At 38.1% G+C, this 16,423-nt stretch overlaps 1 protein-coding gene across 1 annotated transcript in view; it reads right to left on the bottom strand.

Moving 5' to 3' along the window:
* The window catches only part of LOC135204058 (SID1 transmembrane family member 1-like), a 72,451-nt gene that overhangs the window by 9,494 nt on the left and 46,534 nt on the right, over positions 1 to 16,423 (bottom strand). Inside the window, exons 13-14 of the mRNA XM_064234029.1 lie at positions 10,262 to 10,497; positions 2,753 to 2,977 (exon numbers count right to left, since the gene is read on the bottom strand). Of these exons, the coding sequence (XP_064090099.1) occupies positions 2,753 to 2,977; positions 10,262 to 10,497 (461 nt within the window). The remainder of the gene's footprint in view (positions 1 to 2,752; positions 2,978 to 10,261; positions 10,498 to 16,423) is intronic.

Here is a 16,423-nt window from a genome sequence, read left to right on the forward strand (position 1 = left end):
TCATTAAAATCTGGTTTTCCTTTTAATCAGTATCTTTTGCTGTGGAGTCAGCTGATTCAGAAGTTGAAATATACTGACTGTATTCTTCAGCAGTATTTCACCTGTAATTTTTCTGCATAACTACTTTCCAATGATTTTGGAACAATTTCGTGTTTCTTTTTTATTTACATACTAATGTTTCTTCTATCTCTTTGAACTCTAAAAGTTCATCTTCCATCAGCACAATTTCAGTCATTAGTTTTGAGACACCCTACAACCCCACTGGATTTTACTACTGGTGTTGAGAACATCTGCTCACTCCTTCAGTCATTGCATCTGAAGTGGATGAAATTAGCAGCATTTTTATTTTCTTCTGTCACACAGTATATTAACGCTACTCTACCCGTGGATCAGCCAGCCCTATGAGGGTTAATTATTCTCGGTAGTCTAGTTAAACTACATATTGTACGTCCTAATAATTAAAAATTATGATAACCGCTCAAATGTACCTTGCATGTCACAATGTAAATATTACTATCCCTTTCTGCCTTTTACCTTTCATCTGTTCCCTCAGGTCTCTTCCCACCTTCCTGCCCAACTTTTACTTTCCCTTGCTTGAACCAATTATCACATTCTAATCAAACAAATTAATTCTGGAAGCCCTGTAAGTCCAGGAATGCAATCAGTAGTCTCATCAGCACATAGTCCTTGTGAACAACTGGCTATAAGCATCATACTAATTTATTTCTCAGGATCTCCACAATTTTCACTTGACATTTCAACTACACTTTTTGCATTTTCTATTTTGGTTTTTCATTATGTTTATTCAATTTACCTTACTTCAATTTTAATTATCAACAATAAGGTCAAGATTGGATTAAGAAATTTATGCTTAAAGGTCTACACTTTAAGGTTAGAATGCCTTTGTTTTTACCTCCAACCTTAAGTAGCTTGTTTTCAGTTCCATAAATTAAAAACTTGCTCAAACATATACCCATCCGTGTACACCATGACACCCACTAGAACTGTGTGCCTATGTCAGACCATGTTAATGCATGTGAAGCTGTCTTAACATATCAGCTCTTGTCATAGTAGTTCCAACGGTGTGAAACAGGGGCACAAGGTGGGATACCTGGTTCTGTCTCATGGTGTGAAACAGGGACAACATACAATGTTGGTGATCCCATCACACACAAAACACATCACCTGAGGTGCATCATAGAGATTAACTACACTCCTAGCTGCATATACCTCTGCTATAATAATCAACAATTGTTTGTCATATGCAACCTGAAAGGCTGCATTAGTGTGACACTCAGACCTAGTATGAAAACTAAATTTCTGTCACAGAGCCAGTGAAACTGACTAACTTCAGCAACACAGTCCTCTTTCAACAATCACATAAAAAATCCATTCATGTTGTGCGCTTATCAAACTGCACTTTCTCTAGCCCTAACAAATAAAAGGGAGTGTGAAAATAGCTAAGGAACTTGAATTACTAACTGTTTTTATATCTAAACATTACAAGAGACAAAAGACCATATACGGTTTAAACTAGGTTTTTTTTAAACTATCTAGGTTCAAATTTGATAATACCATTAGATATAAAGCTAAACAATTTTATGAAGCTAACCTAATTTGTTTAACCGTTAACTGGCTGAGAAAGAGGGAAAAGTCAGCAACATGACGACCCAAAATAGGTTAAGTAATTATCCTCAGGCCTAAATGAGAATAAAGACTGTATTCTCAAAATAAATTGTGCATAATTACATACAACTAATATACTGTATTAAGTATTTCACATAAGTGTACTACAGGTCACAAGCTTTTATAATTACTCTACAACCTGGTCAGTTGGCAAAGAAAACTAGAGCAACTTTAAAGCTGCAAGTATTTTTAATTCATGTAAACAAATACAATACCCATTTCCCATTCATATTAAACGTAAATTTGAACAGTAAAAATCTAATCCGACTTCTATATTCTATCATAATAATAAAAACTCTCAAAAGAACCATTACTTGCTACTGGTTGTATTAAAGTAAACAAAGATGGACTACTAATTAATACCCCTAATATTCATCATATAAAATCTGGAGCAGTAATGTATCTGCGATGTGACAAGTAGGGACACCCACCCTACTGAGTAATGCTCACCTCAATAAGCAATAGTCACAAATACTAAGTCAGTACTTTAGAAAAGACAATAAAGTTCAGAGTGATCCATTTTAATTTTAAGTTGATACAGAACCCTAGGGGGCAGAAAACCCCTCTACAAATGCTTATACCCAAGTATTTCAATAGTTCTATAAGAAAAACAATGCAATTAGTCACAAAAATGATATATAATACAGTAATTAGAATATTTCTATATGAAAAATACTCTGATTAGGCAAATTTTCTGTGAATAATGTGTACTATTTGTTTCATAGAAAAATCCATGAATAGATGAGTCCACAAATCAGGAACCATGAATAGGAGGGGGTCGACTAGCCCATATAATTGAGATATTCAATGTGCAACTGGCCACCTACAAAAAGTACTCTGCTTCCTAATAACCATAAAAATAATTACTAACTAACAATGTACTTATCTTTCATTTATCTATAACCATTACAACAGTGGAAATAAAAATAAATTACTATTCCACAAATCATAAAATATTAAAAAATCTGAGAACTGAGACACTTAAAACTGTCAAAATATGTAGATAAAAAATTCAAAATTTTAAAAATATTAAAACGGACGCTCGAAACTTCATGATAGGACTTACCATAAATCCAAAGAACATGGCTCCGGCTGATAAGAAGTGCCATACATCATGGGTGTCATAAAAGTGAAGCAGCAAGCATTCTTGATTGTACTGTCTGCTATGTGCTGGCGTTAATGCCCAAGTGGTAGTGTGGTGCAAGTAAAAGAAAATTGCTGCACCCCATCCTAACAAACACAATACAAGATACACAACTGACTGCAAAAGGAGCCGCTCTCCATGACGTAACTGAAAAGACATACAAATATTGTCAGTAGGACAAACATAAATAGTGTCAAGATGACATACAGCTGTAGCTTTTACATAAATTCAACCATGAAATTCATAACAGCTCAAAAGATTAGCTTGACCCTATCAATGCTACATACTGAAGATCTTGGAAACTGATCTCTAAGCAAATTTTATCAGGAAGGTGTCTGAAAAACAAGCTCTGTGATATACTATAATTTTATTCTAAGGAAGACTGATTAACCCTCTTACGCCAGAGCGGTAAATAAAAAATTGTCTCCCGTGTGCCGGAGGTGTTTCGGAGTGAGCGCGGAAGCAGAAAAAAAATTTTTTTCAAAAAATCACAGCGCGCTTAGTGTTCAAGATTAAGAGTTCATTTTTGGCTCCTTTTTTTGTCATTGCCTGAAGTTTAGTATGCAACCATCAGAAATGAAAAAAATTATCATTATCATATATAAATAATGCGATATATGATAGCGCAAAAACGAAATTTCATATATAATTGTATTTAAATCGCGCCGTGCGCAAAACGGTTAAAGGTAACAAGTTACTTTTTTTTCCTTGTAATGTACACTAAATTGCGATCATTTTGGTATATAACACATTGTAAAATGATAAAAGCAACACAGAGAAAATATTATCACAAAATAATGCATGAATTCGTAACGTGCGGACGTAAACAAATATTTTTTTCAAAAATTCACCATAAATCTAAATATTGTCCTAGAGACTTCCAATTTCTTTCAAAATGAAGACAAATGATTGAATATTACTATACTGTAAGAGTATTAGCTTAGTATAGTAAGAGTATTAGCTTACAATCGCAGTTTTTGACCATATCTGACAAGTTAAAGTTGACCGAATGTCGAATTTTTTTATATATATATTTTTTATATGCAATTATTTCGGAAATAAGAAAAGCTACAACCTTCAAATATTTTTAGTTTTATTCTACATGAAATTGCGCACATTTTCATATATAAAACTCTATGAAATGCCTAATATGAAATGGAGCAAATATTCCAAGAATGGGACGTACGTATTTCGGAGATTTGTGGCGGAGAATCCGCGCGCGGAGGGAAGGAAAGATTTTTTTTAAATTCACCATAAATCTAAATATTTTGCTAGAGACTTCGAATTTGTTTCAAGATGAAGATAAATAACTGAATATTACTAGACTGTAAGAGTTTTAGCTTACAATTGCGTTTTTCGACCATTTCGGTAGAGTCAAAGTTGACCGAACGTGGTTTTTTTTCTATTTATCGGGATTTATATGCAAATATTTCGAAAATGAGAAAAGCTACAACCTTCAATTATTTTTTGTTGTATTCTACATGAAATTGCGCACATTTTCATATATAAAACTTTATGCAACGGCTAATTTAAAATGGTGCAAACATTACCACAATCGCACGTATGATTTTTTCGGAAGAGTTACCGCGCGGACGTAAAGAAAATGTTATTTTTTTCATAAATTCACCATAAATCAAAATATTGTGCTAGAGACTTCCAATTTGTTGCAAAATGAAGGTAAATGCTTGAATATTACTAGAATATAAGCGTTTTAGCTTACAATTGCGTTTTTCGACCATTTCGGTAGAGTCAAAGTTGACCGAAGGTTGAATTTTGGCAATTATCGTTATTTATATGAAAATATCTCAAAACTGATAAAAGCTACAACCATGGGTTGTTTTTAGTTGTATTGTGCATGAAATCGCGCACATTTCCATATATAAAACTTTATATAACGGCTAATTTTAAAAGGGTGCAAACATTACCACAATCGCATGTATGATTTTTTTCGGACGAGTTACCACGCGGACGTAAGGAAAAAGTTTTGTCATAAATTCACCATAAATCGAAATATTGTGCTAGAGACTTCCAATTAGCTTACAATTGCGTTTTTCGACCATTTCGGTAGAGTCAAAGTTGACCGAAGGTTGAAATTTTGGCAATTATCGTTATTTATATGAAAATATCTCAAAACTGATAAAAGCTACAATCATGAGTATTTTATTGTTGTATTCTACATAAAAATGCGCACATTTTCATATATAATACTTCATGTAACGGCTAATTTACAATGGTACAAAAATTATGTCAAAGTGACGAAATAATTTCCGAGATGTGTCACATACTTTTTAGTGCGGCAAGAAAGAAATTCGCGCTTGCGCGCCTGCGTAACGATTGTAAACAAAACAACACCTTGATCCGTGAACTCCCAGCATCCCCCAAGGCGCGTGATTCAAAAGTTTTAGGCTGGTAGGCCTATAAGTATTTTTCCGCGAATTTTAAAAAAAACTTTTGTAAGTCGACGTAAAATACTTCCAGTCGGCACACGGGAGACAAAAAATTTCGACGTAAAATACGTCCAGTCGGCGTAAGAGGGTTAAAAACTCATTTTTCATGTTACTAGTATCTGTGAATTTCAGAAAAGTTCTTTGACTTAAGATTAAAAACAAATAAAAGATAAGGAAATGATATTAACATAGTTCTCTGACAAAAACTTACAAAATATACTTCTCGCTGTACATTAAAGGAGTTACAGATTATATGCATAATATGAAGGGTAAATACTTCACATAAAATATCACAATTTTTGAAAGTAAATTGTAACTATACAAACCTAGGTACTTTACAATAGGAAATGCTTGGGGCGTAACCTGGATAAAGCCGCTGAAATTTTCAAACAAGACGGCTTGGTAGTTAACTACCGGTCCTGTCATTGGTACTCCCTCCGACTGGATGTAAACATTACAATTTGCTTTCGGCCTAAGTAACAGATTGAGGGGTGGTATGAGGTGGGCACTAAGTGTAAAGGACCTAGGTTTGTATAGTTAGGAAAACTACAATTTACTTTTGAAAATTGTGATTTATTCCTACACGATATACAAACTGTCTGTCCTTTACAATAGGAAGACTCACTGATTGGGGGGAGGAATCTGAGTGAGATCCAGTGAACCACTGGGGTTCAAGCCTACCTGGGGTTCTCTTCCTGGTCATAAGAGCAAGGAAGATGATCCAGCCCCTAGCATCTGATAAGAGTTATGGAACTCCAAGATCAGAGTTAGTCTTCTGGGCTTTTATCAAAAGGGAGAGGTATGAGTCTCCCACCTCCCCCACCCTACGGGAAAGCAAAGAACCATATGTCGGAAAGTATAAGGCAAATACAAGTTATGGGTTTGTCTTCTTTCAAGACCCCTTCCCTACCTTGTAAGGGAAGGGGTGGATATCTGCTTCTATTAACTAATAAAAAAAATAGATAGGTTACTCTAAAGAGTGTCTTACCTGCATCTGCACTTGGTCCAGCATGTAACTGTCTGCATTACTCTCTACCCGGAGGGAAAGAGTAGGATGAAAGGAGAGCCAGTCACTCCAGTCATGCTCACTCATACCATACAACAAGGCAAGATGTGACTCTGTCCAGTTAGAGGAGCTGGGTAAGCTACACAACTGTTGAGCAGTCACCACTGGTCCCAAGGAAAATGTGTCCAAGGATCTGTGGGCAGTATCACCAAGGTAATGAGAAGTGAAGGTGGTCTGGCTTGCCCAGACCGCAACTTTCAAAACCTGTTGAACTGACAGATTCTTATGGAATGCGAGGGACGGGGCAATGCCCCTAACCTCATGATCTTTCGGACGAAGTGTATCAGTGTCGTCGCCAGCAGCAGAGTATGCCTTCCTGATCGTCTCACAAAGCCAGAAAAAAACAGTGTTCTTAGACACCTTTTTCTTGGAACCACTGGTGCTAATGATGAGTCGTTGACACTCAGGCCAGAGATGGCAAGTCCTCTTCAGGTAGTGCCATAGTGCTCAATGGGACAAAGTAGCATCACATCTGGATCATCACCAACAAAGTTACTCAGGGAGGAGATGGTGAAGGACTCAAACCTAGCATCAGTGACCGATGGATTCTGAGTCTTCGCTACAAAATCCGGGACAAAGTCGAGCGTAAGCGACCCCCAACCCCTTGAGTGTTTAATATCAAAAGAAAGACCATACAGTTCGCCTACTCTCTGTGCCAATGTAAGTGCTAGCAGAAAGATGGTCTTGAGGGTCAGATCCCTGTCTGAGGACTCCTGAAGTGGCCCGTACAGGGCAAGAGTCAGGCCCTGCGGTAAGACGACGATGACAAAGACGAAGATGACAACACCTTCCTCAATCTCTTCTTCTTCAACTTCCTCTTTGACAGCTTCTGCAGGATCGTAGTCAGGGCTACCGAAGGAACATCAGCTACTCTGATACTGGGTGCAGGGACAGGAACAGGGTTGGAAAAAGAGACAGGTCCTGTCACAGGAACAGGGCCAGGTTCATGGGCAAGAGCAGCGGCAGGCATGATGGCAGCTACAGCTGGCACTGGCATCCCTGTCATTGGCATGGGAGACAGGGGAGAAGCAGGAAACCTGGATACTGCCAACGGTGGCACCCTGAAACCAGGAGAGGGAGGCAATGGGGGCACTGGAATAGGGCCAGGTTCAGAGGCAGAAACAGCAGCAGGCATGATGGTAGGTATGGCTGGCACTGGCATCCCTGTCATTGCCATGGGAGACAGGGGAGAAGCAGGAAACCTGGATACTGCCAACAGGGGCACCCTGAAACCAGGAGAGGGAGGCACTGGGAGCATTGGAAGGTGGATGGATGGCATATGTTGTTGGGCACCCATCAATGCTGAAGAGGAGATGCTTGTGGGGTTATGAGACCATACCAGGTGTGGCGGCATGTAGTAGCCGGGCTGGGTCATGGTGGTGGTGACTACAGTGTGAGTAACAGCACTGCTGGATGCTCGGTTCAGATGAGCCAGCAACGCCTCTAAGGATGGGGGTCCCATGAACCCAAGGGAAGACCATGCCTGGCCTATACCCGACACCTCACCTGCAGAAGGAAAAGTCAGGTTGGGGGGGTTCACACCTCGCTCTGGAGGAGGGCCTAAGAGGAGCATTACCAAGGTCCACAGCCACAGGCGTCCCCCTCCCTTTCCCCCCTCAACTCATTGGAGGAGGAAGTGGAGAGAGAGGCCTCCCCTGAAGGGGTGGCAGAGTAGTTGGGGGTGTACTGCTCCCCACCATGGGTTTAGGCTTCTTAACATATCTCCTCCTCCCGGCAAACTTCCCCCACTGGGATGCAGACCAAAGGGAACACTCCGCACACATCACTTCACCACCACATTTATGCCCCTGGCAGGAACCACGATGGGAGTGAGGGTCTACACCTAAAGAAGCGCAGACTTCTTGCTGTTTACCCCAGGCAGGACTGGCTCGGGGCAGAGGGCAACATCGGCTGCAAATCAAGGATTTGCCGAGTATTCATCACAAACACTTACACAACCACTTATTCGACAGAAATACAAGGAAAAATCCCACCAGGATAGAAGAATTGAAGATAACACCGAATAACAGTCGGTTACAGAATGGTGACAACACGTCCTTCCACGCCGACAGCCAAAAGCAACAACCGGACCAGTAGTTAACTACCGAACCGCCTTGTTTGAAGATTTCAGCAGCTGTGTCCAGGCTACGCCTCAAGCATTTCCTATTGTAAAGGGCCGACTGTTTGTATATCATGTAGGAACAAATACAATGCTAATAGACTTATAAGACACAGAGGATTGGACATCAAATATAGGGATAACAGATTTTCAAAATTAATTTAGGGATAACAGCTTTTCAAAATTTTTATATGTAGGTATCTCTCTTGTTTCCTATTCATTTCCTGCATTTGCATATTTAGTACAATATTCCAAATTACGTCCGGTCAGAGGGAGTACCAACAACCGGACCAGTAGTTAACTACCGAACCGCCTTGTTTGAAGATTTCAGCAGCTGTGTCCAGGCTACGCCTCAAGCATTTCCTATTGTAAAGGACAGACTGTTTGTATATCATGTAGGAACAAATACAATGCTAATAGACTTATAAGACACAGAGGATTGGACATCAAATATAGGGATAACAGATTTTCAAAATTAATTTAGGGATAACAGCTTTTCAAAATTTTTATATGTAGGTATCTCTCTTGTTTCCTATTCATTTCCTGCATTTGCATATTTAGTACAATATTCCAAATTACACAAAAAATTAAATTTAATTTTTGGCCAAAAACTTGTATTACAGGTTGAAGGCATCCCTGCCTTTCCCATGATGAAAGTGATGTATGATAAATCCCTTTACAACTGGTAAAGGAGGACTGCACAGACAATGCTAAGTATACTATAATTCTGTCAAGCTAGTCTAGTACTGCACTGGCCCTGAGTCTTGTCTTTATCCTGTCAGGGGTTTCCATTGCCAACAATAGCTCAGCAGTATCTGCCAAGTCTATATATCATCTCTACAGGTAATGGGACCCAGATCAAGTTTGCCACATCTACAGGCTGTTTCTATGGTGCAGATAACTTTTCCATGTCCAGGTACAAGCTTAAGTTGTGTCTGACTCTTCTAACTCTCGTTGCTGTCTACATGCATCACAGCTCTTGGTTATGTCTGTTGTTGACAGGATGCTCGACTCATAGGTCAAAAACCAGGGCTGCGGAAATGTTGATCCTTCTGCTTGTCATACCTATAAGGTACACTAGCCCAACTATGCTTCAGGAATAATAATGCTAAGACTGCTCTATCAGTCTTCTTAGATTCCAGTACCCCACTTCATATTCAAAGCCTAGGCCAACAATGAAGTCTGTCTCTTTGACTGTCATTCTACCAGGTAACCAACAGTACCCAAGCAGGTTTGGGACCAAGATCATGTCTACCCCTTTGCATACTCCAACAGTCTTCTTTGTAAGGTCTGAGACACCTTGCAATCCCGGGACACTGACCATGTATCTCCATTCTGTCAGTTTCTTATTGTAGGAGTTCTAGACAACTGTCAAGTTCTAACAACAATATTTCCTTGTGCCTGGTCTCAGGTCTTCTATTTGTCAACTCCTTAACACATCAATAAATACTACATATATACTGAAAAAAATAACAAAGACAAAACATGCCAATTTTTTACCATTAAAGTATAAATTGGTAACCTGAAAATTAATCTCATCAAAATTTTCAAGATAACAAAATAAATCTCTAAAACAATTCTGAATTCATGTTTAACATGAAGAAAGTTTCTTCCTTCAACTGACTTTTCTTGTAAGAAAATCACAAGTCAAGAGCATTAAAGCTGAATGAATGCAATCACATTTCCTAAAAGCTTCTGAAGATATGCTCAGGTTCATGAAGACCACAACTACTTGCTAAAGGGAATTTTTAAGAATAAAAGTAAATATTTCTGAATATAAATAACTAAATAAGACTTACCTTCATGATAATATAAAATGCAATGTACAGGAGAAGATTTGTGAGGAAAATGATGAGGAGGTACGATGCAAAATCCGATGGTGTCCAAACCATGCCATAAATTGCTAAACCCCAATTAGCAGCATTTCCAAGGAGTAAAAGCACCATGCGATCACAATACATTGGACGTAACATGCCCCAAGGGTAACTAAGCTCACTCAAAAACCAGGATTTAAAACGCCTGAAAACGCTCAAATCTGAAACAGACATCAACATTTTTAAATTTGTAATAAATTACAATCTGGAACACAACAAACAGGATAAAACTATATATCTGGCTTAGATACTCCTAGGCAATTGAAAAATTGACATAAATACCAAGAAGAATATACTGTAATACTGTAATCAAAGTTCCAATGATCCATGATTTTAATAAAACCACTGTAAAAGAGTTTACTATCAATGAAATTTAAACATCCTAGGCTTTTCTTTTAATTGATTTTCTATTAGATTACATAGAAAAACTAATGAAACAATAAATCCATGAATGGCTGAAATTACAAACATAGTAGAAGATTGGTCATACAAGAAGCCACAGTAAACAAATAAATTTATAACAGTACTACTGAAGATCTTAAATGATAATAACCCTGATTTCAAAATGCAGTCTTAAATGGAATTAAATATTGAGGTTGCTAAAAAAAGTTGTATTTGTATAATTCCTATAAGATGCTAATAGAAATAAACAATAATATAAAAAAAATAAAAATTCTTCTTATCTAAAAGATATCTGACATTCATATATGTATTTCAAAGATGCCTTTTCTGACTCTTCGTGAGAGAAGTAAAAGTGCAACATTCAGCTATTGAAAATACTTGTAGAATGCTACCAGTGGTTATCTAAATCACCCTCTAACACAGTGTACCTCTTCCTTCTGCTGCTTGTCAGATTGAATCCAAACAATAGAACTTAGAAATCCATTTAAATACAATTCTTAAAACTTTGTTTCTACACAGATGCAAGCTATAATTGTATTACACTATTTATCATACAGTACATTCCAGGGGCTTTAAGTAACTGGTTTGTGCGGAAAGTATTTTTCTTTAAAAAGAAACGTGCAGAAGTTGCTATACCATCTTTGACTGTTTTAACTGGTTTCCAGCTGGCGCAATAAAGATTATCCAATTGTTAAGACCGAAGGTTTCTTCTGCATATGAACAATAGATCTTTTACGTGAACTTAAGTTCTCTGATATAACTTGTACGGACAAAACTGAAATAGCTTTTGTGCACATCAGCACCTCAAGGGCAATTTTTATATTAATCATTTCATTCATTCTTTTGGAAGCTAACAAAGCACTGACTACTTACAGAGGATACACGAGACTAATCTTTACCAAAGAAAACAAGTTTTCATACAAACCCATCAATTACACAGTTTTATTCTGTGAAACAGCTCTCCTAGCTACAACAACTTGCTAAAGCCTTTGAGTCAAAGACCCCAGAGTGTGCCCAGACCAAACCTTACCATCCTGCTATTTATGAAGATGTAATAATATGGCACATAAGCAACACTCCAAAGGTCAATGAGGAGATATTGGTTCCTAGGCTCATGGCTTCAAGAATGGCAAAAATAATATAGTATTTATACTTAAAGAAAGGTGAAAGATGTAAAAGACAATGAACAAAGGGAAAACCATCTAACAGAGCGACTGAAGTGCCCCAAGTGTATCTAGGTGTATTAACTTACACTTTAAACAGCTCTAACAAGAATCTCAACAAACTTATTGCAAGACAGCGCTATTGGGGACTAATCTCAAGTAGACAGCAACAGGGAAATGAGAAGTGAATACTACACCTAATGAAGTTCCAGACGCAAGTAAACCTTGAAAATTTGACTTACAAGAGAAACAACTCTTCATCATACTCTTTCACTTACATCTGAGATGAATGATATTGTAGCTCTAGGCCACTATGGAATCTTCAATTTTAGTATTGTACACTTTAAAACAATATACTGTTCACTATTTACTTTGCTAAATCTAAAGAAAAATTAAGCAAACCAATAATGCCTCAATGAGACTTACTAAGGTCTCTGGAGGCCTGCAAGTTTAGGGAGTTACCATTTGATTTAGAGGAGTGTGACAGAAAGCAATTTCCTTTCAATTATCAAATACGAAAGAACACACATAAGATGACATAAGATGACAAGTCTAAGTCCACAAGATTGAGCTTATAAATGTTGGAAAATTCACTCAAATGACCATATTAGTGTCTTATCTTAACCCTACATTACTCCTCCAGGGAAAAATATCATTCATACTTCGGGGTGCGTGGACACCCCAATGCAAAATACGTCAAAGCATTGATTTTCCTAATACAGTGGAACCTCGGTTTTCATACATAATCCAAAACAATAATTCCCATAAGGAATAATGTAAATACAATTACTGTGATCCAGACACCCAAAATATTTACAAAAATGCATTTTATAAGGAATAAACAGTTTTAAAGACAGAAAACAATGAGAAATAAATACAAATGGCTAGTGAAATGAATAAATGAACATTTAACATCACTCTTACCTTCACAGAAGACACTTGTTACCATATGGAAGATGGAGAGGAGGACAGGGAGGAGAAGATGTTATTGTTTGAAAGGGAATCTCCCTCCAGAAGGACTTCAGGTATCAAGGACCTATCTGGGGTTACTTTTCTTTGTTTTTTACTGGCACTATCTGAGGTTACGTCCCCTTTTTGTTTTATACTAGCACTAGGACCAGCTTGAGTCACTGGACCCCTGTCGCACAACAAAACTGTCCAGACATTTGATTCTGGCGTTTCTTTAAAATTTACCTAGGTTGAAAGCGGCATTGTCATTAAACATGTTGTAGGCACGGATTACAACCCCTTTGTTGGGATGATAATTCTCCACAAAATTTTGTACATGTCCTTAATCACTGAAGTAAGCACACTTTGTATGCCAATTCACTTTCTGAATTTTTCAAACCAGCCTCTGCTGGCCTTAAATTCACTAACAGCAGCACTTCTGGTAGGCATTTTCTTTCACTGAGATCAGCATGCAACATCCTCCAACACTTTGCTATTAGTTCTTTCTTTACATTCTCTGCAGTGCTGGTATTTGACCTCAGCCTAAACCTCACTTACTCTGTTTAAAAGTGACCTACTGTAATCTACTGCAAGTTTCATTCACTCATGGTTCCTTTTAAATAGGCCACTATCTTTACAAGCACACTACCAGAAATTAAGATAAAGAAACCTGCCAAGCTCTTTTATTTTTGTATTAGTGTCAAGCTCCTTTTGTACAAGAATCCATGGGTACCAACAACATGAAAGCTATTTGTCAAATGAAAATGGAAGATTTTGCACAATGACCATGTGTCCTGACAGAATCCTGCTCTTCTTTATTCATTATTTATGTTACTTGTATATTCAATTTTCCCTTTAGCTACCCTTTGAGCTCTTCAATTATAAGAATTCTACCATATGAGTAATTTACATACAAAATGACAAATTCTTTTAATCAATTTGCATTTTTCATAGCTAACAAACCTGAGGTCTTGACAACAGGATAACCTTCTAATGCTACCTGGAAACTGGTTAAAAACAATCAAAGATTGTAAAGCAAGAAATCTGAGGCATCTGGTTATTCATGCATATACGCAGTGGATGTTGGTCACTGACCAAGCTTGGAACCTTGTGATGCATCAGTCTTTCTTCAACTGCCTTGGAGAGTTGTGAATTGCGTTGCTCTCCTTTCCCCAAATTAAGGGCTGCAGCAATAACAGACGGACACTTGTGAGCAACTCTATCCTTTTTGGAAGCAAAGAAACTGAACAAGAGGTCAAGATCACACTCAAGCTCCTGGTACTTGTGTGGATGCTTGCAAGAAAAGGGCAAAAGAAATGGCTCCTGGATACAAGGCAGTTGCTACAATTCTTGAAATCATTCTCATTGTCACTCATCTTTTTTTTCATTGCTAGTTGCAAATTACAATGTCTGTAGGAATGACGAGCAAGTCTGAATCTCCAAAAAGTCTGAAGGCATAAGATGTAATCTACAGAATATTGTTGCACTGGCTGGAATCTCAAAGTTATTATGTTCACTGTAGTAATTAAGTATCAACCAGAATCTTAAGCGGAAAGAAAAGCTCTCCAAAGAATTTCATTGATCTGGATTTTGAAAGTGAGAACAAAAGTGAAAGTAAATTATTCTTGCACAATATGTAGGTATCACATGTCAAAGAGAGAATCTCTGCGAAAATGACAAATTTGTAACTAATTTGTATTTTTCATAACTTACAAACCTGAGGTCCTAACATTAGGTTAGACTGACAAAACCCCCTTAGAACCACTAAGGCAGTCCACAGATAGGAGCCTGACCCTGAAGACAGTCTTCTTATTGGCCCTAGCTTCAACCAAAAGGGTGGGGGAACTACATGGCCTGTCATATATTGTAAAGCACTCGAGAGGTTGAAAGTCAATGGCATTCGAGTTTGTACCAGAATTCGTGGCCAAAACTCAAAACCCATCAATAGTGGACGGCAGATTTGACTCTTTTTTCCATACCTTCTCTGGCAGATTTTGTAGATGATGACAAAGATGAGATGCTTCTGTGTCCCGTCAGGGTAATAAGAGAGTACTTAAGGAGGACAAGGCACCTCAGGCCGGGGTGCAGGAGGTTGTTCGTAAGTACAAGACGGAACAAAAAGGAAGTGTCCAGGAATACAATATCGTTTTGGCTAAGAGAAATGATCAGGAATGCCTACATGACAGAAGACAGGGGGTCAGATAGCCAGGAGAGGGCTAGGGCTCATGACATTAGAGGCTTGAGTGCTTCTTTGGCATTCAAGAAGATATGTCTTTGGAGAGAATTCTGAAAGTTGGTGTTTGGAAACGCCAAACGACTTTCACTTCCTTTTATTTAAAAGACGTTGCACATAGATCCTTGGATACTTTTTCCTTGGGTCCAGTGGTGGAGGCCCAGCAAGTGGTATAGCTCATCCAGTACCCCTGGTGGGTCAGTTTGTGTCTAGTCTAAGATGAAGGTATGAAAGTAGAATGAATGGGATGACTGGTCTTTTTTCTTTACTACTTTCTTTCTACTCCTTTACCTACAGGCAGTATGAAGGAGAGTACCATCATAAGCTGGAATGGACTAGATGCAGGTGAGGTGGTCAGCCATACTGTAAAGTTATGTTAATGTATAGTATACTTTTCAGTAGAAACACATCCCTCTCGGTAATAAGGAAGGGAGGGGTGATGGTAGATTCAGATACAAGGGACAAGAGTGGTTTATGAGAATGGAGGGTCCTCTGTTTTCCCAGTTTATAAACCATGGCATGATACCAGCACCCAGTGAGGGAAACCAATAGATTTTCTTATATCTTTGGTTCAAGGGTTTATAGTCCATTCTCTTGGAATACTCTTAATATTTGGAAATGGATATAGGTGGCAAACTCCCAGTCAGTTAGAGACTTACCTCCCTCCAATAAGTAAGTCTACCCTAATGTTAAGACCGAAGGTTTGTTTCGCATATGAAGAAATGACAAATTTGTAACTAATTTGTATTTTTCATAACTAACAAACCTGAGGTCTTAACAGTTACAGGCTCACCTCGAACCACCCCTCTAGCAGTCTAATCTGGGTTAGAAGTATAACTGGCGGGTCACACAACGCCGAGGGCATTCTGGGTATACATGCCCCATGACCTGGTATAGATGCCAAGTCCCTGGATCGCACAAGTTTAATTTTAATTCTACCAGTTTCCAGCTTGGCACTATTCTGTTATGTATCAACTTTTCTTGCTCAAGTCATTCACAGTAAAGGTATACACAATATACACATCCAAAATCCATCCTTACCTAAATTGGGGATCAGTGATATATGAGACAAATATGTAGATGTTATAGACAGGCAGCTATACATACAGTCACTGAAAATACAGTCACTAGCATCTGGACCCATCACCAAACACTCGTATGAGAAGACCTTACAGTCACAGATATCTGTGAACCTTTGTTGTGAAGGATAGTGTTTATGGGTATCACCCAAATCCTTGGTAATCCTAAGTTCATTTCTCTCCATCATCCATGTCTCATATCATAGGTGTTAAAGGACAATCTCATCTCTTAAGAGTCTCTTTGAGTTTCCTCAACACTGGT

The sequence above is a fragment of the Macrobrachium nipponense genome, chromosome 44 (genome assembly GCF_015104395.2).
Source record: "Macrobrachium nipponense isolate FS-2020 chromosome 44, ASM1510439v2, whole genome shotgun sequence".
NCBI lineage: Eukaryota > Metazoa > Arthropoda > Malacostraca > Decapoda > Palaemonidae > Macrobrachium > Macrobrachium nipponense.